The sequence below is a fragment of the Oryza brachyantha genome, chromosome 9, assembly GCF_000231095.2.
Source record: "Oryza brachyantha chromosome 9, ObraRS2, whole genome shotgun sequence".
Lineage (NCBI taxonomy): Eukaryota > Viridiplantae > Streptophyta > Magnoliopsida > Poales > Poaceae > Oryza > Oryza brachyantha.
The window spans coordinates 11,238,437-11,261,669 of NC_023171.2; the positions used below are offsets into that span (position 1 = coordinate 11,238,437).

The 23,233-nt window shown below is 42.5% G+C and overlaps 3 protein-coding genes and 1 pseudogene across 3 annotated transcripts; 1 reads left to right on the forward strand and 3 right to left on the reverse strand.

Moving 5' to 3' along the window:
• Positions 1-1,331: 1,331 nt before the first annotated feature.
• Positions 1,332-6,943, reverse strand: LOC102713574 (purine permease 3-like). The gene is made up of 2 exons (XM_040527909.1): positions 6,057-6,943; positions 1,332-1,886 (listed from the first exon to the last, which is right to left on the reverse strand). The coding sequence occupies exons 1-2, from the start codon at positions 6,816-6,818 to the stop codon at positions 1,560-1,562; spliced, it is 1,089 nt and encodes a 362-aa protein (XP_040383843.1). The 5' UTR covers positions 6,819-6,943; the 3' UTR covers positions 1,332-1,559.
• Positions 6,944-8,710: 1,767 nt separating this feature from the next.
• Positions 8,711-13,596, reverse strand: LOC102713850 (purine permease 3-like). The gene is made up of 2 exons (XM_006661269.3): positions 12,712-13,596; positions 8,711-9,301 (listed from the first exon to the last, which is right to left on the reverse strand). The coding sequence occupies exons 1-2, from the start codon at positions 13,468-13,470 to the stop codon at positions 8,963-8,965; spliced, it is 1,098 nt and encodes a 365-aa protein (XP_006661332.2). The 5' UTR covers positions 13,471-13,596; the 3' UTR covers positions 8,711-8,962.
• Positions 13,597-15,022: 1,426 nt separating this feature from the next.
• Positions 15,023-17,140, forward strand: LOC102714124 (annotated as a pseudogene).
• A 2,233-nt stretch (positions 17,141-19,373) lies between these two features.
• Positions 19,374-20,669, reverse strand: LOC102714403 (putative clathrin assembly protein At4g40080). The gene has a single exon (XM_040527721.1). The coding sequence runs from the start codon at positions 20,492-20,494 to the stop codon at positions 19,505-19,507; it is 990 nt and encodes a 329-aa protein (XP_040383655.1). The 5' UTR covers positions 20,495-20,669; the 3' UTR covers positions 19,374-19,504.
• Positions 20,670-23,233: the final 2,564 nt, after the last annotated feature.

Below are 23,233 nucleotides of genomic sequence, written 5' to 3' on the forward strand. Positions count from 1 at the left end.
TTGCAGGTTTGGGCAGGAAGGGCAGGCAACGATTGCAGGTTGAAGAGCTAGAGGTGTAATGGCGTCCGATATAGCGGAGAGAAAAATGTCTCTGCGTGTTACAATATTGTGGCTGCAAGGACACTGACGAGTGCTAGACCGGATTGGGTTGGGTTGGATTGGTCCCATCATATGCGAAGGTCGAGGCGAGGGTGATAGTGTGATGATAATAATGACGTGGAGTCGTTGGTAGCTGTTGGGGAGGCTTGATTGTTGTTCATTTAGTCAGAGCTGCACTACCTGTGGGCTGTGGTGAATATCCTGGCCAGTGGAGTTGAGTGTTGAGCCTAATTGTCATGCTTTCATATTTGTGGTTTTTGAGTAGTTTTTTTAGAATAATTTTACGATGGTTGAAAAGGTACTTAAAGGTACCATAATTGCTATTATTAGATTTGGTGCCTCTACAAGTTAGTTTATACTTTAAGATAATAAAATTTTGAGTATAATTCTTAATATTTAGAGGTAAATTTCAAGGAGGATAAAATGAGTCAACGAATGCTTTATTCCGAATGTCTTTACTCTGTATATAGAATACGTCAGCAATTGCCAGCTCGGTTCGTGAAAAATAAACGCTATTTTTAGCCTCAACAGCGCATGCTGTCCTCTCCCCACAAGTCTTCTTGATCCATCCGCCGTGATATCTGATATGCATCTCTACAGCTCGTAGGTGTATATACAGAGTTTGGTTTTGGTGGCATCAATGCGCCATTTTCGCGCGCACCGAGAAACGAGCAGGTCCGTCCAGCCGTCCAGGAAGAGAACTGCGAGAAGAAGACAAGAGTAGGAAACAGGTGTGGCATCACCGCACACAAACGGATGCTCAGTTTGCAAGTCAAGCGTTATCCTTGAGGAGACTGAACTGATCGCCGGATAAGTCCAGCCACTGGTGTCATCAACGCACACAACCGATGCTCAGTTTCTTCCCCGACCATCAAGCTCACCTCTGCTTCTTTTCCTGTTGAAAGCGTAGGCTTCTTTTGACTGATCATGCCTGAATGGTCTCGCTCGTAATAGTATTTTCTAAATAAAATGCCCTTATGTACATTCACTAGACTACTAGAGTATAGTTGATTGGTCATGGACATGCCTGACAAGAGTAATAAAAACACGGGCTTGAGTTCCTTCCACTTTGCGTTAGAGGATCATGTTCCGTCCATACTTGACCATTATCGATATAGTTAAGAGCTTTTTTTTATCATCCTTCGAAAGTATATCAAGGTATCATGAATTTTAGTATAAATTTTTAGTAACTCAAGGTATCACATTTTTTACACTAAAAAGTGTGATATCAAGGATGATAAAAAAAACTCTACAGTTGAAGTACTGAAGTACTGGCTTGTTTTTAGTCGCATAGAGTACACAATAGTGCAATGTGCAGAAAACTCCTGCCCTTTTGTTCCACGAGCGGCTGCTGCAACACTGCTGCAGATGCAGTTCACTTTATGACCGACTACAAATTAAATCCGTGGCCATTGGCCACACACAAAACAAAAGTAGCAAGCAGTACACTATACACGAACTTAGGACGCTCCAGCTTCAGAAGCTGCTCTCTTCTTGGCTTTGGCGTCGGTGTACTCGCCGTAGGAGTAGGAGGCGAGCCCCCAGAGCGAGAGCACGAGCGCCACGCCCTTCTCGCTGCTGAACTTCTCGTGCAGGAAGATGACACCCAACACCTCCGTGATCGGGATGAACACGGCGATGATGATCCCGGCGAGCAGCGTGTGCACGCAGAAGATGACGCCGACGGCGCCCACGAAGAAGAACTCCCACAGGATGGCGCTGAACACCAGCACCGTGTAGTACCGCGTTTCCCCCAGCTCGTACTGCTTCGCCTCCCTCGGGATCGCCTGCATATTTCAGTTTCAGGTTGATCGTTATGCGCCACAACACTGAAAGAATCAAACCATATAGTACCTGTCACAATCTGAATATCTGAACAGTCTGATGGATGTTCACGTACAAGCTTTGTTTCGCTACGTGCATCTATCATACAGTCATACAGAGACCGGAGATATGAGTTAATACCTACCACTATCTGAAAACAGTAAGCTGACGCTCGTGCTTGCATCTAATGTGCCACAACTGCACCGTTCCTGGCTATGCTGCAATGTGGTTCTACAGTGTTTCCGTCCACCGGTTTGTTATTGATCATATCTTACAGCAGGTGTCCATGGTGCTGGCTGCTGAGTGCTGACCCACGCTTGCACTGTATGTATCATGTATGCGGCAATTAGTGGTAGGGACATGACACATGCCTACCAAAATGTGCAGCCCAGAAACAATGGGATCACATCTAAAGCAAGCAATCAAGCAGACTTTTTGTGGCAGAGAGAAAACACTCCGGAGATCATGCAGAGTCCAGAGTAGCAGTGCTGCCCACCCTGTCCTTCCCCCCCCCCCCCCCCCCCCGAAGACTCAGGATTCCACTTGCAAAGATAAAGGCCATTCCCATGATGTCCTTTTGAAATTGCACTTTGAGGATGATGACATCCAGATAATCAAAAGGCAGCAACAATTTTACATTTTGCACACACACACCCCTTTCTTAATTGATCGCCAGAGCTCCTGTCTTTGCTTAAAAGGCAAAAAAAAAAAAAATCACCACCACATGTGGAATGCAGCAAGTTCCTAAAAGAAGTTCATATCTCTTAAGAGACGGGGAGAAACTCTCAAATGGCCTAAGTTTTATCATTGAGCAATTTTATAGTTCTTGATAAGGTATCTGGAGGAATCAGAATTTTAGTATAAAATTTGGTAAGATTCGCTCCAATCCAATAAAAAATACCTCGAGGTACGGTACCTCCAGATCGTTTCTGATCATTGGATCTAATAATACCCATCCTACTTAACTAGATTCGACGGTGAAAAATGATTTAGCACTATGAGGTACCAGTATTTCGAGATACTTTTTATTGGACCAGAGCAAATCTAAAAAATCGATACCTCTGGTACCTTAAATAGTAGAACATACTAAATTTTACATTAAAATTTTAGTATCTCTTGATACCTTCTTATAAACCGTAAAATTTGGTCTTTTATCTTATACGGTTATAGCTGAACAATGAAAACCGAATCCTCAGGCCTTTATCAAACCTTGCATGATGTAGACATCATTTCACGAATTAGCGGATTGCTGGGCCAAACAGAGCATCCATCCAAGGAGATGGAGAAGCAAGTGGCTGTGCAACTCTTGGACACTTAAATGCAGCATTAAAAATAAATGAAAATAAAAACTAATTACACGGTTAGAGGAAACCGCGAGATGAATCTTTTGAGCCTAATTAGACATGACTAGCCACAAGTACCGCAATAACCCATATGTGCTAATGCCGTATTAATTAGGCTCATAAGATTCGTCTCGCGATTTCTAGACAAGCTATAAAATTTATTTTTTTATTCATGTCAAAACCCTTCCGACATTCGGTAAAACTTTGGGCGTGACACCCCTCCAAACTTTTGGAAACTAAACACCCGAGGGCTTAATGGCCTGATTGAAAGCAAGTGAGGATCTTTTGAACAGTGCCCCTTGTCGTTGTGTCACTGGCTAAGGCAATATCTACTCCAATCACTCCAATCATTGATTCCTCTTGATTAAAATGGACGGCCACGCACGCGTCCTTCTCAGGCTGTCCACATGATATTAACTGACGAACTTAAAAGGCATTCGCCAGGTCTTTTTGCTTATATTTAAATTAATAAGTTAAAATTTAAATTTTTAAATTTAAATTTAGAGTTAATTTTAAAATATTTTATTAAATAAAATTTATTTTACAGCTTTGGATTTTAGAAAGCCATAAATACATATAAGAATTTTATCTAAAAGTTATTTTTTTTATAAACATGTCATTCAATCATCTCTTGTGACTTCGTGGAGTCGATATTCTCTGTCGCTAAATGACCGGGGGCACATACTATAGCGCTGCCAGCCTGCCCGATTCGCCCTATTTATTCCTTTCAGTTGTCACTGTTGGCAGTTGCTTTCATGTTTGAATGGAGGACGGCATGAAGGCCATTTTGGGTTTCATTTGTGATGGCTACTCTTTTTTTTTTAATAAAAAAATCAGATTGAAATTCTGGGATTTGTATCGTTGCCGTCATTGACTCAGATTACAGGCACCACTGGCGTTTTCATGCATGCGTAACTAACGATAGGGTGTTGTACAACTCGTGCACTCTCTGGACAGTCCAAACAATATAATTAAGAAAATTCTTGGGGGTGTGCTTGTTGAGTATTTACCTAATCCATTTCATATCCCTGGGTTTTGTTCGTTCACTTTTATATCTATGAGTTTTTATATTGATACTCTGCATATCTGTTATGCTAAGTGACAATTAAACCGTTAAGCTTGTCTAAAATAATAATATTGCCCCTATTTTATATCACAGGGTGATAAATATCCTCACTAAATAATAATTTTCAGTTATAAAAATATTAGAGTAGCTAAAATAAGTTTTCATATTTTTATTTGAAAATAGCAATGAAATTTGAGAAGATAAATTTTAAATATTAAATAAATACCAACAATTTTCTCATGGATTGACTTAGTGACATAAGGTGGAATACATGGTTGTGAAAAAAAATCTTCATTTTTAAACTGCGTATCCATTCAAAAATTACTTTTCAAATTTACTGAAAGATTTCACATTTCTTAAAAAATTCGATGATTTCGGTAATTTATCCCTTGCCCTTTTTTCATATCCCAAATACTATGTAGAGCATTTCTAAATTTTAGTTTTATATCAAGGGAAATAAGGTATTTTCTTAAAAAACGAGTGGTCAACTAACATAAGTATACAATGATAAGAAAACTCAGAGGTATATAATATATAAAGCAAACTTCAGAGGTGAAGAAAGGATAATATGGAATTTTAGAGGCGTACACCGAATTTTCTGTCACCGTAAAGAATGAAAAACGATATCTCTTTTCTTGAGGTAAGCATGGAATTTGATGTGATCTCGCTTTCGCTTAGCTGCCCTATTTCTCTAGGACCATCAATGGTGATATCTCTAGTGTCATGGTGTTTGATTTAGGAGTCATTCTAGTATCATGGTTGATATCGAAGGAGGGGAATACAAGAAAATTATAGTGTCCGACAATGTGTAGGCGCTTTCGAGGCCTTTAGTCTTATATTGATTGGCTAGAATCGAAGAGACGTTGTAGAAATAAATTGAATTTAGGCTTTACATCACCCTATGTTTGGGCAGTTGTTGTGTGCGTAATGGTTATACCATTTTCCTTGTCTAAAATACTATACATAAAAATTAATGCTATTGACATTCTGTTTTGGGGGCAGAAATTTCCCACCTCCATCGTTTTGTTTCTTCTTATACTTATAAGCCAAGATTTAAATTTTCATCCTTAATTTGGTATTAATTTAAGGCTTTTTAATCAAAGTTTACTTTTCACTATTGGCTCTTCGATCATTAACAATAAATGTATAAGAGTTTTATTTATAAATTATCGTTCCTAAATATATCATTTGATATCAGACCAAGCAAATAGACAAAGCTAATGCAGATGTCTTATCTTGTAGTAGATAATTCAGCAATCATTGAAAGAAAGCTACCCAATTTCCTAATTAAAATACTGCGCAGGCAAACCTAATGAAGATATGGGCAACTGTGCATGCATGGTTGAAGTTTTCATAACTTGCAGGCTAAATCACAGATTTTCTCATTTATCAAAAGGTACCACATCTTTTAGTGTAAAAAGTGTGGTATCTTTAAAGTACACAGTATCTTGTTAAAGTATATTGTACCTTGAGGTAAAAAAATTATATTAAAATTCTTGGTTTCTTGAGATACTTTTCAAAAATAATAAAAAAAATAAAAAGCCCGTTAAACAAAGATTAAAGAGTGAATGGTTAAATAGGAAAAAACGCAACAGAGTATATACCAAGTGCATTGTAGTCTGAATTTTCTACGGCCTTGTTTTTCTCAATTTGTTGAAATTTTAGATATGCAGGAGTTATTAATTAGTCGATCGATAGCTAGGGTGATAAGAGGACACGCGTACCTGGAAGTCCTTGTTGACGATCATGCCGACGGTGCAGAACGCGGTGGCGAAGAAGCCCATGACCAGCTGCATCTCCATCACCAGCGCGTACGTCACGGCGCGGCCGCCGCCCGCGGCGTGCTTGTAGGCGAGCTCGACGAGCGGCAGGATGAGCCCGTACAGAGCGGCGGCGCCGAGGGTGAGGAAGAAGCCCATCCAGTACTTCCCGTTGGTGACCCCGGCGGGGCGGTCGTTGGACGTGTGCAGGCCGAGCACGACGGCGCCGATCGTGAGCAGCGCCACGGCGTTCAGCGTCGCGGCGGTGAGCCGCTGCCGCACGACGAGGCGCGCGAAGAAGACCGTGAAGGCGAGCTGCGTGGAGATGAGGATGGCGGAGGTGGACACCGGCAGGTACGCGAGGCCGTAGGCGTAGATGAAGTCGTCGGCGCCGGTGAGGACCCCGAGCACCGCGCCCGCCAGCAGCACGCGCGGCGGCGTGAGGAAGAGCGCCGCGCCGAGGTGGCGCGCGCGCCGGCTGAGGTAGGACGCCGCCAGGGGCACCAGCAGCAGCGGCCACCCGCCGGTCTCCAGCCACGCCGAGAGCCACTGCCTGTGCCCGCCCTTGCTGAAGTAGAGCCGGCTAAGGAGCGGCCCGCCCGTCGTGCCCACCACCAGCATCCCGCAGTTGATCGCCACGAGGAGCCATCGCGCCGCCCGGCCGCGCACTGGCGCCGCCGCCGCCGCCTGCCCGTGGCCCACGTCCTTGGGCGCCTCCACGTCCATGGTTAGAGGTAGCTAGGCTGGCTTGCTGCCGTCTGCCTAGCACTGCAGATTTGGAGCGTAGCTGAGTGCTAGCTAGCTACCACGGCGCGAGCATTGGATACAACGACGAGATGACGCCGGCGCTACGCGATATATACGCAGTTGATCTACTGATGGGGTTGGATACCTGTACATACCTCACGGGGCTGATCGACTGTGTGACTGATGCGCGCGCGCGTCGCTGTTGCAAACTTGCAATGGATCATTAATTGGACGGTGATCAAGGAATCATTGATTTCGAGGGCTCCAGCTAGCCAGTGCCTAGTGATGTAATTCCTCCGTTTTTTTAATTAACGTAGTTAATTTTTAGATTTACGTTTGGTTATTTATCCTAGTCAAAAAAATTATATAATTATTAATTATTTTGTTATAATTTAATTTATTAATAAATATATTATAATTCTGTATATTTGGACAAAATTTTTGAATAAAAAGAATGGCCAAACATAAATTTAAAAGTCAATGGCGTTAATTAAAAAATTACAGGTAAATATTTTGTTTCTTTTTCCGTATATCCCACCGTATCGACTAATCCCTAGTCTCAACTAATTATAATCACCTCATTTAATTTCTTTGCATATTTACTTTTCTTGGCTAATAATAACATTTCCCATTTAATTGAGTATATTTTAAAATAAATATATTAAAGTCTAGAAATTTTTATATCTTAGGACAAAGAGAATACTACTGTTTAAGTGTTAGTGTAGCATATATGCAAAGCAAGGCTGTGGTGGCTATCAAGCATGTCACCACTCACCAACATGGCAATATCTATGCGGTTAGTGGTGGAGTCGTGAAGACAAGAAACTGTGATAGAATAAGGAGATAGAAAATCGGGACTGAAACCGAAGTGACCCACAAATCAGTCACTGGTCTAGTAATCACTGTTGGATTTGCAAAGATCGTTTTTTTATTTATAAAATTTTATGGCCCTTGCTTCTAATTACCTTGATATACCAAATTTTAGCTTAAAATTTTAATACCTTAAGTTATCTAGAATCTGCAGTTACCAATTTATTACATAAAAATTACTTCAGGGTATTACTTCAGGGTATTACTTCAGCCATGTTCTCCAGTCCTGAACAGAACGATCCTGGCTTAGATTCATGGTCTCTGGTCGATTGGCCTAGTACTCCACCCCCTTAAGGAGACTAATGTTGTGGATTTATGCCATCATTCGTCAATTTATCATGCCTGATGTATTATGTGTTTGTGTAGTTAAATCTGTCTTGAAATGCTGCTAATCTATTCTGAAATCTTGCTGCTGAGATTTTCCGATTTTGGGGAAGCTGTGACAGAGCATATACACACACAACACAGGTGCTGAAAATGATGCGAGGTGCTTGGATGGGCATGGAAGTGCTCCATTAGGTTGGGTTGGGTAAGATTGAAGGTCGAACTGACATTTGGTTAATCGAGCTGTCGGTCCAAGGATTCCTCTTGCTACGATCGGTTTCATGTTTGTCAATAACGATTCACACGGACTGAAAAGTTCCATTAATTAGGGGTTTTGGATTCTCAACAGTATTGTTCACATGTATGTAGACTCAATACATTTTTTTATAACATAAAAAATATAGCTTTTATAATACTATTCATTGACACGTTATATTGAGCCCACGTATCAATAAATGGTACTGAAAAGCTATGTTGCAAAGGAGCTATATTACACAGATCCCAGCTCAAATTAAGACCTAATGATGTACGATGTAATCCTAGTGCGGGTTGGTGGCACGGGCAATTGTGGCATGCACATTACGTTTTCAGATCGCATAGACAAGAATCCTGTCGGAACCAGGGTTTGTAATTTCTGGACTCTGTTATCTGACCATCGACATGCCTGACAAGATTAATAAGAACAAAGAAACAAGGTCAACCATATCGTACCCGGCCATTACTGATGCCAGTTAAGTAGCTTGTTTTTGCCGACCCAAAAAATTGTAACATAGAATACACAATAGTGCAATGTGCACAAAACTCATGCTCTTTTTGCTCCACGAGCGGCTGCTGCACCACTGCTGTACGTAGATTCAATTCACTTTATACAAATTACATATGTGGCCACTGGCCACAGGCACAACAAAAGTACTCTAGCAAGCAGTACACTATACAAGAACTAAGGATGCTTCAGCTTGGGAAGCTGCTCTCTTGTTGGCTTTGGCGTCGGTGTACTCGCCGTAGGAGTAGGAGGCGAGCCCCCAGAGCGAGAGCACGAGCGCCACGCCCTTCTCGCTGCTGAACTTTTCGTGCAGGAAGACGACACTCAACACCTCCGTGATCGGGATGAACACGGCGATGATGATCCCGGCGAGCAGCGTGTGCACGTAGAAGATGACGCCGATGGCGCCCACGAAGAAAAACTGCCACAGGATGGCGTTGAACACCAGCACCGTGTAGTACCGTGTTTCCCCCAGCTCGTACTGCTTCGCCTCCCTCGGGATCGCCTGCATATTTCAGTTTCAGGTTGATCGTTAGGCACCAATACACCGAAAGAATCAAATCATATCACACCTGTCACAATTTGAATATCGAACAATCTGAAAATATGATGGATATGATGTTCACGCACAAGCTTTGTTTCGCTACGTGCATATATGATACAGTCACACAGAGACCAGAGATGTGAGTATTACCTACCACCATCTGAAAAGAGCTTTTTTTACCGCTCTTAAAAAATATATTAAATATATTAAGTACCACGTTTTTCGGTATAAAGATTTAGGTTTTTTTACCGTTCTTAAAAAATACCTCAAGATATTAAGAGTTTTAGTATAAATTTTTGGTACTTAAAATTGAGGTACCACATCTTTTACCTTAAAAGTGTGGTACCTTGAGGTAGTCAACGATGGTTAAAAAAACTCTAAAGATTTAGTACCTTAAAATATAATACGTATTAGAAAGTATAATACGTACTAAAATTTTACACTAAAATTTTTGATCCTCAAAAGTACTTTTCAAGCATGGTAAAAAAACCCAAAATTTTAATATCTTAAGTTACATTGTACCTCAAAATACTAAATTTTTACGCTGAAAAATATGATACCTCAAAATATTTTTCAAAAAGAATAAAAAAAACTCTTATCTTATATCTGAACAATGAACACCGAATCCAGAAGCCTCATCAAACGTTGCGTGATGTAGATATGATTTCAGGAATCAGCTGATTGCTGGGCCACACAGAGCATCCATCCAAGGAGAGGAAATAGCTAAGTGGCTGTGCAACTCTTGGCATGGCCATCAAAATTAAAGGCTAATGGCCTGATTGAAAGCATGAGATGATCTTTTGAACAATGGCCCTTGTCATTTTGTCACTGGCTAAGGCAATATCTACCTCAATAATTAATTCAGATTGATCAAAATGGACGGCCACGCACGCGTGTCCTTCTCAGGCTGCGCACATGATATTAACTGACGAACTTAAAAAGGCATAAGCCCTATATTTCGCTTATAATTATGTTTATAAGTCAATGTTTAAATTTTTAATCTTTGTTTTAAAGTTAGTTTTAAGTGTTTTTTATCAAAATTTATTTTCTAGACTTGGCTTTATATTAGTATAAGTATATGTATATATTATAAGTTTTATTTATAAATTATTTTTCGTGGACAAATATACGGTTCAAATCACAGTAGTACTCTACTCTGACGATTCGCCTTATTCCTTTCAATTGTCACTGTTGGCAGTTGCTGTCATGTTTGAATGCGGGGAGGACGGCATCAAGGTTATTTTGGGATTGATTTGTGATAGCTACTCCGTTTATATAAAAAAAAATTCAGATTGAAAATCTGGGATTTGTATCGTTGCCGTCATTGACTCGATTACAGGCACCACTGGCGTTTTCATGCATGCATAATTAAAAGAAAATTCTTGGCGTGTGCTTGAATTTTTACCTAATCCATTTCATATCGCTAGGTTTTGTTCATCACTTTTATTTTTATATTGATGCTCTGCATATCCGTTATGCTAAGTGACCATCAATGGACCGTTAAGTTTGTCTAAAATAACAATATTGCCCCTATTTTATATCACAGGGTGATAAATATCCTCACTTAATAATAATTTTCAGTTATGAAAAATATTAGAGTAGCCAAAATAAGTTTTCATATTTTTATTTGATATTTTTACTAAAATTTGAGAAGACAACCTTTAAATATTAAATAAATACCAACAAATTTTGCATGGATTGACGTAGTGACAGAAGGTGGAATACATGGTTGTGAAAAAAAACCTCGTTTCTCAAACTGCGTATTCATTCAAAAATTACTTTTCAAATTTACTGAAAGATTTCACATTAAAGAAAGAATCCATGATTTCGGTAATTTATCCATTGCCCTTTTTTCATATCCCAAAACTACGTAGAGCATTTCAAAATTTTATTGATATATCAAGGGAAATAATGTATTTTCTTAAAAATGGTCAACTAACATAAGTATAAAAGGATAAAAAAACTTTAGAGGTATATAATATATAAATCAAACTTCACAGGTGAGGAAAGGATAACATGGAATTTTAGATGCGTACACCGAAATTTCTCACCATAAAGACTGAAAAACAACCTCTGTTTTCTTGAGGTAAGCCCGGAATTTGATGTGCTCTCGCTCTTGTTTAGCCGCCCTATTTCTCTACGACCATCAATGGTGATATCTCTAGTGTGATGTCGTTTGATTTAGGAGTCATTCTAGTGTCATGGCTGATATGGAAGTAGGGGAATGCAAGGAAATTGTAGTGTCCGGTAATGTGTAGTCGACATAGACAAGTTGTCATCTACCTCATCTCCTTTGCTGTTGTACTTGTACTCTGCTAGAGTACTTAACAAAAATTTGGCTGGTGTTACTTCTACATATGCAGGATAAGAAAAAAAACCAGTGCATAACAGCCATAGATTGAAAGCTGGAGTCTTTTTTTTTATCACCATTGAAAATATACTACTTGGTACTACTAATTATAACATTTTCAAGCAATTTGAAGGACCGTAATGAGCTCTGCTTCTTGGTATTACAAATTATGACAATCAAGGCCTTTAGTCTTATATCGATTGGCCAGAATCAAAGATACTATATGTGAAAATTACTGTGCTAGTGACATCCCGTTTTTTCGGGCAGAAATTTCCATGTTAATAGAAGTAATATGAGAGCGAGAGCGAGAGGGAAGAGAGAGAGAGAGAGCGCTCTACAGTGACAGACCTAAATGACAATGATGCAAATCAATCGTCCATATTGTGGGAGCTGCTTGACTAGAAGTCAATTGCACTATGATGAGGACACGGATCATATCGTATAGACAAGTTATTTTAATTAAAATAGTTACACACCTTTACGCTAACTAAATTTGCATGTAGGGCCGTTTGATGGTGCCATTAGAGCATCTCCATCTCCATCCGCATGATTAAATTTAACTCTCTAAATATTTTAAATATTTAGCCACTCTATTTTATTTGGCCACTCAAATAAGTTTTATATTCTAATAGTCTTTATATCCACATTCTCTACTCCAAACCTATAACAACTGGACTCCATATGTTATCTTTTTTTTCTTTTTATCTTCCTCTTCCTCAATCTCTTTCTCTCCCTTTTCCTTTTTCTCAACTCTCTCGTTCTCTTTGCTTTTCTTCCTCCGAGCGACAGGCGGCGGCTGAGGAAGGCTCGCCGGAGCGGGCTGCGTGGCGCGGGAGGCGGCGCGTCGCCAGAGCGGGCCGCCCGGCACGGGTTGCACGGCATGTCCATTTCTAAATTTTTCCCACTCTTTCTTTACTAATTACGTTATCATATCATCATTTTACTTATACGATAAGCTAGAATATAAACCACCGTTAATACATCATTGGATCACTGGGAAGGGTGATAAGTACACGTGTACCTGGAAGTCCTTGTCGACGATCATGCCGACGGTGCAGAACGCGGTGGCAAAGAAGCCCATGACCAGCTGCATCTCCACCACCAGCGCGTACGTGACGGCGCGGCCGCCGCCCGCGGCGTGCTTGTAGGCGAGCTCGACGAGCGGCAGGATGAGCCCGTACAGAGCGGCGGCGCCGAGGGTGAGGAAGAAGCCCATCCAGTACTTCCCGTTGGTGACCCCGGCGGGGCGGTCGTTGGACGTGTGCAGGCCGAGCACGACGGCGCCGATCGTGAGCAGCGCCACGGCGTTCAGCGTCGCGGCGGTGAGCCGCTGCCGCACGATGAGGCACGCGAAGAAGACCGTGAAGGCGAGATGCGTGGAGGTGAGGATGGCGGAGGTGGACACCGGCAGGTACGCGAGGCCGGAGGCGTAGATGAAGTCGTCGGCGCCAGTGAGGACCCCGAGCCCCGCGCCCGCCAGCAGCACGCGCGGCGACGTGAGAAAGAGCGCCGCGCCGCGGTCGCGCGCGCGCCGGCCGAGGTAGGAAGCCGCGAGGGGCGGCAGCAGCAGCGGCCACCCGCCGCTCTCCAGCCACGCGGAGAGCCACTGCCTGTGCCCGCCCTTGCTGAAGTAGAGCCGGCTAATGAGCGGCCCGCCCGTCGTGCCCACCGCCAGCATCCCGCAGTTGATCGCCGCGAGGAGCCATCGCGCCGCCCGGCCGCGCACTGGCGCCGCCTGCCCGTGGCCGTGGCCCACGTCCTTGGGCGCCTCCACGTCCATGATCAGAGGTAGGCTGGTTTGCTGTCGTCTTCCTAGCACTGGAGATTTTGGAGCGTAGCTGAGTGCGTGCGTGCTAGCTACCACGGCGCGAGCATGACGACGATGACGCCGGCTACGCGATATATACACTGATGGGGTTGGAAACCCGTATTTACTTATGCTCACGCGCGTCGCTATTGCAAACTTGCAATGGATCATTGGATGGTGATCGGACTCATTTATTTTGAGGGCTGCAGCTATATATATATAGCTTGTGCCTACTGATATAAAAATTTGTTTTAAAATATAACTATTTTTTCCGTATATCCCACCATCTCGACTAATCCCTTATCTCAACTAATTATAATCAACTCATTTAATTTCTCTGCATATTTAAGTTTTCTTGGCTAATAATAACATTTTCCATTTTACTTGTCTATCTTTTTAATAAATACATTAGAGTCTAGAAATTTTTATATCATATCTTATGACAAAGAGACTACTAGTCCATTCATTTTATAATGTAAGACTTTCTAGCCTTACATAAATTTATATATATGCTAATAAATCTAAATATATATATAAATTATATATTCATCATTTTATAAATTTAGACAATTATATAAAGTTTTATTATACGAAACGGGGAGATAGTATTATTTAAGTGTTAGCGTACATAGATGCAAAGCAAGGTTGTGGTGGCTATCAACCCTATCACCAACACAGTAATGGCTATGCGGTTAGTTGGTGGAGTCGTGGAGAGAAGAAACTGTGATCGAATAACGAGATAGAAAAGTCAGGACCAAAACCAAAGTGACCCACAAACCAGTCACTGGTCTATCAATCACTGTCGGTTGTTGGATTTGCAAAGATCGATTTTATTTATTCATAAAATTTTATGGCCCTGGCTCATATAAATTATCTTGAGATACCAGATGTAGCTTAAATTTTCTGGAGTTCTCAAATTTTTACATAAAAATATATACTTCAGGGTACTATTTCAATAATAATTAAAAAAAACTCTTTTTATTTACTTCAGCCATGTTCTTCAGTTCCGAACAGAACGATCCTGGCCTAGATTCATGGTCTCTGGTCGATTGGCATAACACTCCACCTCCTTAAGGAGGGGGATTTAACTTTGGTCAATTTTAGAAATGACACCTTACATATTTGCCACCCGCTGTCTATGACACGTGAGTCCTCATGTGTCTATGACATGTGGGTCCAGTGACAAATATGTTAGTGCCATTTCTAAGAGTGGCAAAAGGTTAATTATTCCCCTTAAGGAGACTAAATGTGTGCTATCAGTTCGTCAATTTATCATGCCTGATGTATTTATATGTTTATGTAGCTAAATAAATGCTGCTAATCTCTACTACTTAAAAAAATACAAAAATTTATGTCTTCGTACGTCGTGGCCCCGTATGCAAAAGTCACTGCGTTCTCTGTTGCCGCACGCGCGTTGTCGCCTCAGCCCGTGCGTTCCTGGCTCGCCTCCATGCTTCAACTGGTCCGGCTATCTCTTGGGCCCTGGGCCGCCTCGCCCCCACTCTTGGCCGCCGAGTTCACGCGCATGCCGCGGTCGGTAGACCTCTCGTACAGAGAGAGCCCGTGCGAACACTCTCAAAACAGCTATTTTTGGCCCACGGTTTGGCCCATGGTAGAAAAACGGCCCGTTTCTTGTATATACAGTTCATGGACCGGCCCAGTTCTAGTGTATATGTTTTTTTTACTTTATAGGTATAAAGTTTGCAAGTATAAATTTTTACTTTATGGATATAAAGTTTTTTACTTTATGGGTATGAAGTTTACATGTATAAATTTATATGTATAAAGATTTTTCTATATTAAGTTTATATCAATAATATATATAATATTTATATCTTTTTGTGTTTATATGTATGTATATGGATATGTGTGTATATATAAGTTTGCATGTATAAAGTTTATATATCTAAAGTTTACATGTATAAATCTTATACACTTACGAGTACGTCGTCGTCCTGCCGCTCAACAAGTTCCTGCAACCCAGCGCAAGAACTGGGTCACCGCGACATCGCGGTGAGCTGGCTGCTGGTTAGCCGCTTCCGGTTCGGGGTGCTCGGCGCCGCCATGGCGCTCAGCGTCTCAGGCTGGCTTGTCACGGTGCTCCAGCTCGCCTACGTCGTCGGCTGCGGGTGCCCGGTGTCCCGTGACGTGGAGCGGGTTCTCCCAGCTGGCGTTTGTGGATTTGTGGGGTTTTGTCAAGCTATCAATCTCATCTGGCGTTATGGTATGGTGAGTAGAGAACCATGGTTAATTTGCAATAGGCTAAAACTTAACAGTTTCATGAGATTAACTATTTTGACGAACCTCAAATGATTATTGAAAATTTTGATGGAATGTCTTACATCTTCATTTTACCTCTAGTTTGGAGACTTGGTACTACAGGACAGGATACTGATCTTGCTCACAGGGCACCTGAAGAATTCTGAACTTGCGGTGAATGTTCTATCTGGTAAATCATGCATGTCTAAACCCTGCTTATGTTTCACATCTTTGCCCCTAAATGCATATGAACGTGTTTACCTAACCAGTGTCACCACATCTCCTTTGAACAGTATGAGTTTTCAAGCATGGGAGATGATGATTCCAGTGGGATTCTTAGCCGGCACAGGGTAAATGAATTCACAGAAACAACATGAGTTGCGTAGCTGCGCTACCACTGCCCTCTGAACGCGCGCAGTAGTCTGAAGTCTGAACTGAAAATTTCCCTACGAATTTGTAGGGTGCACGTGGCTAACGAGCTTGGCGCGGGCAACGGGAAGGGGGCGAGGTTTGCGACGATCGTGTCGACGGCGACTTCGTTCCTGATTGGTCTCTTCTTCACTGTGCTGGCACTCTCCTTCCACGACAAAATCGCCATCATCTTCTCGTCCAGCAAGGCGGTGATCGACGCTGTGGACTACATCTCCGTCCTGCTAGCCGTCACCATCCTCCTCAACGGCGTCCAACCTGTTCTTTCAGGTACGCCTTGGTACACCTTGCACATCGTGTTACAAAGTGCAACCTAGCCTGAATTTTTGTGTTTGTGCGTGTTTGTGTGTGTCTCAATTTGCAGGGGTTGCTATTGGTTCAGGATGGCAAGCAATAGTGGCTTATGTAAACATCGGATGCTACTACTTCATCGGAGTTCCTATCGGTGTTCTGCGCTTGGGTGGAGTTTCAACCTTGGAGTTCTTGTAGGTTTCCAATTTCGAACTCGTCATTTTCTCTCTTATTTCTAAAATACTAGTCATTTGATTGCTATGTTCCTGGCTAGGGAATTTGGGCTGGAATGATCTCTGGTACTGCAATACAAACTCTAATTCTGGCTCATATGACCATGCAGTGTGATTGGAACAAAGAGATGGATCGTTTTCAAACCCCTCTTTTTGTAACTTTAGTACAGTCAAAATGTAAACTATTTCTTTTAGGAAAAACATGTAAACTTCTCTAATTTGCTGGGTATTTGCAGGTTTTGAAAGCAAGTGAACGCGTCCAAAGATGGGGAAACACAAAATGAGCAGAAGCAAGTGAACTCTGCAGTAGTAGTGTGGAGTGATCAGCTGATCAGCTGTATTTGCAGGGTTGTGTTTTGTACGTTGGTACTGCAGTGACACTGGCTGGCTACGTTTGGCTAACTCTTTCGTAACATCAGATTCTCTCTTTTTCGCGCACATTTTCTAAATTAATAAATGATGTTTTTTTTAAAAATTTTTTATAAAAAAGTTGTTTTAAAAAATCATATTAATTTATTTTATATTTTTTATAATTAATAATTAATTAATTATGTATTAATTTATTACTACGTTTTCTGTGCAGAATAACTAACCCCCATTTTCACTGAAATGAATGCAGCCTGTATCATATGTTCTAGCGCTTGATGAGAGATCTTATAATAAGGTGGTGTTTAGTTGCCAAAAATTTTTTGGTAACAACATCACATGAATGCTTGACCGGATGTCGAAAGGGGTTTTTGGACACGAATAAAAAAATGAATTTCACGGCTAGCCTAGAAACCGCAAGACGAATCTTTTGAGCCTAATTAATCCGTCATTAGCATATGTTGGTTACTGTATCACTTATGGCTAATCATGGACTAATTAGGCTCAAAAGATTCGTCTTAAGATTTCTTCTACAACTATGCAATTAGTTTTTTGGTTTATCTATGTTTAATGTTTTATTTAGGTATCTAAAAATTCGATGTGATGTTTTTGGAAAAAAATTTAGGAACTTGTAAACAAGGCCTAAGATAAAGATCCAATTGCACAGCTCTGGCATGTTGCTACGAGGATCCAGTTCTTGCCCAGTTTCTGCTTGTACTTTTATAACTTCAGTTTAGAATTTTGTCGGCTGCTCTACTTGCTTGACCCACTGTTCAGTCCCTTTCCTGAGTCGGAGTCAACGGCGGTGCGTACACACGGTTGCACAAACGCAGCAATCAGCACCGAACTCAACTGAGGTGGTGCATAGATTGAAAAAAATTTTAAAAGAAATGTCACAAATGTTTTGAGAAAAAGTCCACCCATCATAAAGCAACTACCTGGCAGCCCGTCAACCGAAACAAAAAACACTAGTTTATGGTAGGAAACTGGTCGTCGTTTTTGGAGTGGTTAGTGGCTGGTTGGAGCAAAACACAGAGCAAATGCATCATGGGCGATGATGTGATCTGCACACATGTTTATAAAATGCACACATGTTTATAAAATCGTGCAAGTAACAACGAATTACATATCGATGGTGGCGCCGCCCATGAAGCCTAATAAGAGCAGGTAATAGTAGGCTATAAGCATCTGCTATAAGTATATTTTAAAGAGATAGAGAGAAGAAAAGAGAAGCGGACTACTGATTTATAGTCAGCTGCAAATGGACTCTAAGACAAAAACTATGTATGACATGTGGGACCATGTATTAATATTTTATAGATAACTATTTTATAAATTAACTATTAAATTAATTATAAATAAATTGGAGTTAGTAGTAAAATACAAGCTCAGAGCACCGATGATGTGTGTACAGACACAGCTTTGCCGGGGCACAAATGTCAATGCTTACATCCACGTAGAAGGCACCGGATGCCAATTTAACATGTAGGTTTTGGAGGTCGGTATCACCGTATCCAGGTGCGGATAGCAAGCTTGAAAACTGTAGCACTAGCTTTGTAGAGTCGAAAAATACTCCTATACTAAATACTCCTTCATTTTATAATGTATGGGTTAGATTTATCTATATATCAACTTACGATGAAAGTTAAAATTTTATTAGTTAAATCCAGAGTTAGTGTATGGTTTAGAGCGCTCATATGACCCATGTCTTTGCATCTTGAGTGGATCGATCACACCAATAGGCTCGTTTTTTCACTTCTGTTTATATCTATATGTTAAAATTTGAATTTTTCATATAAATTTAAAGTTGATTTTAGGATTTTTATCGTAGTTTATTTTTCAACTTATGTTTTTAGATTGCTAAGGATATATATATATATATATATATATATATATATATATTGCTTTTTCCGTTGGTCACGTAGACGATGATCACTTAAGTGCCCATCAGAAAAAGAAAAAGAAATAAAAAAATAAAACCAACAGCAAGTGTCCTTTTCTAGTGTAGAGGTAGGACAACTTGTTGCACACTTGAATATCACACACACTTGAACATGAAGGCACGGATCCAACAAATGTAGAGCTTTCAGTTCATTAATCACGGTCGTTGATTTCTTTTCCTCGTGCAAAGTACAATCATATCATGATTTACAAGCAGTTCTAAAGTTCACTCAAAAGCAACCAGGTTTTGGATTGAAACATTCAAAACACAACCAAAATCTCAGTCCAAAATATATACACAAGAAAGACACAAGCACTAACTAGGAATCTTTCGGAAACGCGGGAATTTGACAGGAATTTTGCAGGGATCAATCCAGTTCCGTAAAATCCATGAGCAGATTCCTCCGTCACAAAGGAGATCATACAAATGTTTCTTTTTTCTTTTTCATAAATTTGGAGAAGAACAAAGTGCAAACCTGAAAACCGCACTATCGCCATGCGGGAACCGTGCCGGCCCACCGCGTGGAGCCGAACCGGACGGCCTCGGCGACGCCGCCGGTGCGGACGCGCACGGACACGCTCCCGGCGGCGCCCCTCCGCACAAGGCGCCTCTCCTGCTCCGTCCTTCGCAGCACCACCTCCTCCGCGCGCTCGCGAAGCCGCCGCGCCTTGCCCACGACGTCCTCGTCGAGCCCCGCCCACTTCCAATCCGCCGGCGACGACGCGCTCTCCTCCACCTGCTTCAGCACGCAGACCAGCTCCACCGCGTCGGCCAGGCTGAGGGTGGCGAGGCGCTCGCTCATTTCCTGGACCCTCGCGGCTATGTTGTGCTCCGCCGTGACGCGGTCCTCCTCGGCGAGCCGGATGAGCTCCCAGACGAGGGCGTTGTGCTGTGGGGCGGAGGAAGGTGGTGGGGCCTGCCGGACGGCGTCGGCGACTGACGCGAAGGCGGCCAGCTCGGCGATGAGGTGGCGGTTGGGAAGCACAATGAGGTACTCGGCGTCTGCGGCGTCGTGGGGAACGTCAGGGAGGAGGAGGAGTAGCTCGAGGAGGCGCGCGGAGAATCTGACCCATGTGGCGGCGGCAAAGGATCGGCCGAGCGGGAAGGCGGCGAGCGCGAGAGGGTTGCGGCCAGAGGCCGGGTGCCGGACGAGGGCCGCGACGAGCTGGTCGCGGAGGATGAACGCGCCGCGGGCGAGCAGGATCCGGAGGATGACGAGGCACTTGAGCGCCACGGCGGCGTCCCCTTGGCCGGAAGCCGCGGCGCGGAGTCTGTCGGTGAGCGCGGAGGCAAGCACCGAGGCGGAGAGACGCGAGCCGCGGCCGAAGGCGAGGAGCGCGTCCAGGTGGTGCGCTGCCGGCGGTGCCGTGGACGGGTGGTGCGCCGTGGCGCGCATCACGGCGTGGTGCGCGTCCGCGGCGGAGGCCGGCGGGGAGGAGAGGAGGGTGGCCGCGAGCCGCCGGAGCTTGAGGCCCATGGCGCGTGGCGGGCAGAGCAGGTCAGCCGCTGTGAATCGCGAGCTCGCCAACGCCAAGTAGTTGGAAGCAGCACGGAAGCTAGAGCTACAAAATAGCGTCGCGTGGCGTGGCGCCGTGGCGGGCTTAGATCTGATGCAAATGCAACCGATGGGTTAATTGTGGCCGTCGATTGGTTTGACTGGTTCAGTTGGTTGGCTTGGATCACGCAGAGAAGATACTAGTCGCATGGAGTGCCTGTGCTTATCCTCGTCAAGCGATTGACCGTTTCTCTCTCTTTTCTAATAGGAGGTCCACTCGGCAGTAGTATTAACTTTTGCATACGTCTATATGCTAAAATTTAAATTTTAAATTTAAAGTTGATTTTAAGATTTTTTATTAAAGTTTATTTTATCTGTAGTATTAACTTTTAGATTACTTTAAAATATGTATATAAACGTTTTATTTATAAATTATTTTTTATTTACAAATATATTATTTTGTTTTTTTTCATGAAAAACTCAAACAAGGACATGTAAGCTGGTTTAAGTGGTTCTCCGTACAATGGTCAAGTAGGAGGCTTCACCATGGTTACTCCAAAACTTGACCCATTCTTGTCACGTGATGTTACTTGAGCACAAGAGGGAATTGCTATATTGCGTGCAAAACTAAATCCGAAAGATTATCAAATTATCTCGATGTTTGGTCTAATTCACCTTACTCGCTTGTTAAAACTCACGTCACCTTGCCCTATTTCAAAAATCACCCTCACACCGGCTGCCTTACTTGTTTATGTACTTATCTGCATGTTGCCCTTCTACGATCTTCTTCCTACATCCGTTTCACAATATAAAACTTTATATTATTTTTTGAATTTATATAGATATTAATAAATCTATACATATACAAATCTCAATAGATAAATATATTAGTAGCTAAAAATTCTTACAAGTACTTGGCAACTCCATGTCATGGCTATGTTGCATGTTAACTTGGTCTTTTAGGTAATGTAGAACCTACGTGACGTTTATGTTGCACAAAAGAATTTATGCAAAACCCTAGATAGTCCCTCAAAAAATTATAGGGTCCACATACCATCTTATCTCCCTCTCCCTCGCCGGCTCTCTGTCCCCTTTCCTCCAACTGTCCTAGCGGCAAAGGAGGTAGCCGATATAGATCTAAAAAGGCCAATTGTAAGTAGCAGGGAATACGAAGATGTTCCCTCTCCCTAGATGGCAATGATGGCATTTCATAGAGAGGGAAGGTGAGCTAGCTACTCAAGCCGTGAGCATCAAAGTTGGCGGCAGGGAACGCGAGAGGCCCAATGAAGGTGACATTGTCCATTGCTGCAACCACACCCATGTTCTAGTTGTCTGCGGTGCCCATGCATCCCTTGCTTCAAGTGACACCAAGCCTAGTTCACCGAGATTTATAGTGGATGTCACATCGCGGACAAGCTAGCAATGTCATTTCAAGATGGTGAGAAAGACCCTGAGCTATCGGGAGGTTACCAAGCATTTTCATGTATTCAAGTAGATGTAGGCGACATCCATGCGTTGTTGTGCCATTGGAGTTGGGAGTGGGTCATCTCCTCCCCCCTCTCTCTACCGTTCTTCTACTATAAACCTACAAACTTTTCCTGTTGCGGCCCCAGATGGCGGCATCTATGGCCCTAGATGGAGAGGAAGAGAAGGCATGGTCCAATTCAAGTCGATGAGCTAGCCTTCGTGTCTAGAGAAGATGGCGAGTTGCCGATTAGCTACATTTGCATTTCATTGGAAATCTAATGCGCTTTCTATTTCTTTGCTCTCGAATGATTACTATAAGAGTTTTTTACCATCTTTAAAAAATTACCTCAAGCTATCACATCTTTTAGTGTAAAAAGTATGGTATCTTGAGGTACTAAAAATTTATATTAAAATTCTTGGTACCTTGAGGTACTTTTCAAGGATGATAAAAAATCCCTTACTATAATTGCTAATCGTCATCTAGATTTGATTTCTTTGTGTCGAACAAATTGCAAATCAAGTGAATGTTTTTGCATGTAGGAGAAGCTTAGCTAGTGTTTTGATGTAGAAGAGAGAATCATGGATCTCAAGCGTGATGTTTAGGTGATGGAGCAGAGAAGCATCCTAGCGACGACAACGATGTTGAGGCTAGGGGTGGCAAGGGCGACGATGCTTGCATGTATCATACGACATGCATGACCACTGGAGGTGAAGTTGTGGACTTGATTCTCATACCACTAGCCATCTCTAGCATCACCGGCTAGTTCATACTACAATTCCATGGCGTCACACATTGACCACTTCTTCAACTAATCACCTCCTCCGACGAGCGCTGCAAGCACAACCCATCAGTCATAGTCCTACCGTCGGCCACGTTCAGCTCAAAACATCAAATGTTGTCTCGGGCAACAGCCGCCAGCGACATTCGCAAAAGCTACACACCTTCATTACATCGGATGCCCCTTCATTATACTCGCGCGAAGAGCCCCACACCAATGATGGCCATGGCCGGTAGCCACACTTTGGGATGCAGAAAGAGATGAGGGAGGGAAATAGGAGAGGAAGAGAACGACACGTGGGTCATACAATTATTTTCTTGAAGGTCCTGGCTATTTTTAGTTGTTTTTCATTCTTTTTATGCGACATAAGAGCCATCAGCCATGTAGGTGCCACATCATCTAAAAGACAAGTCAACGTGCGACGTAGTTGTCGTGTCAGTTAGAACCGCTCTCAGTACTACCAAGAGACTTAATT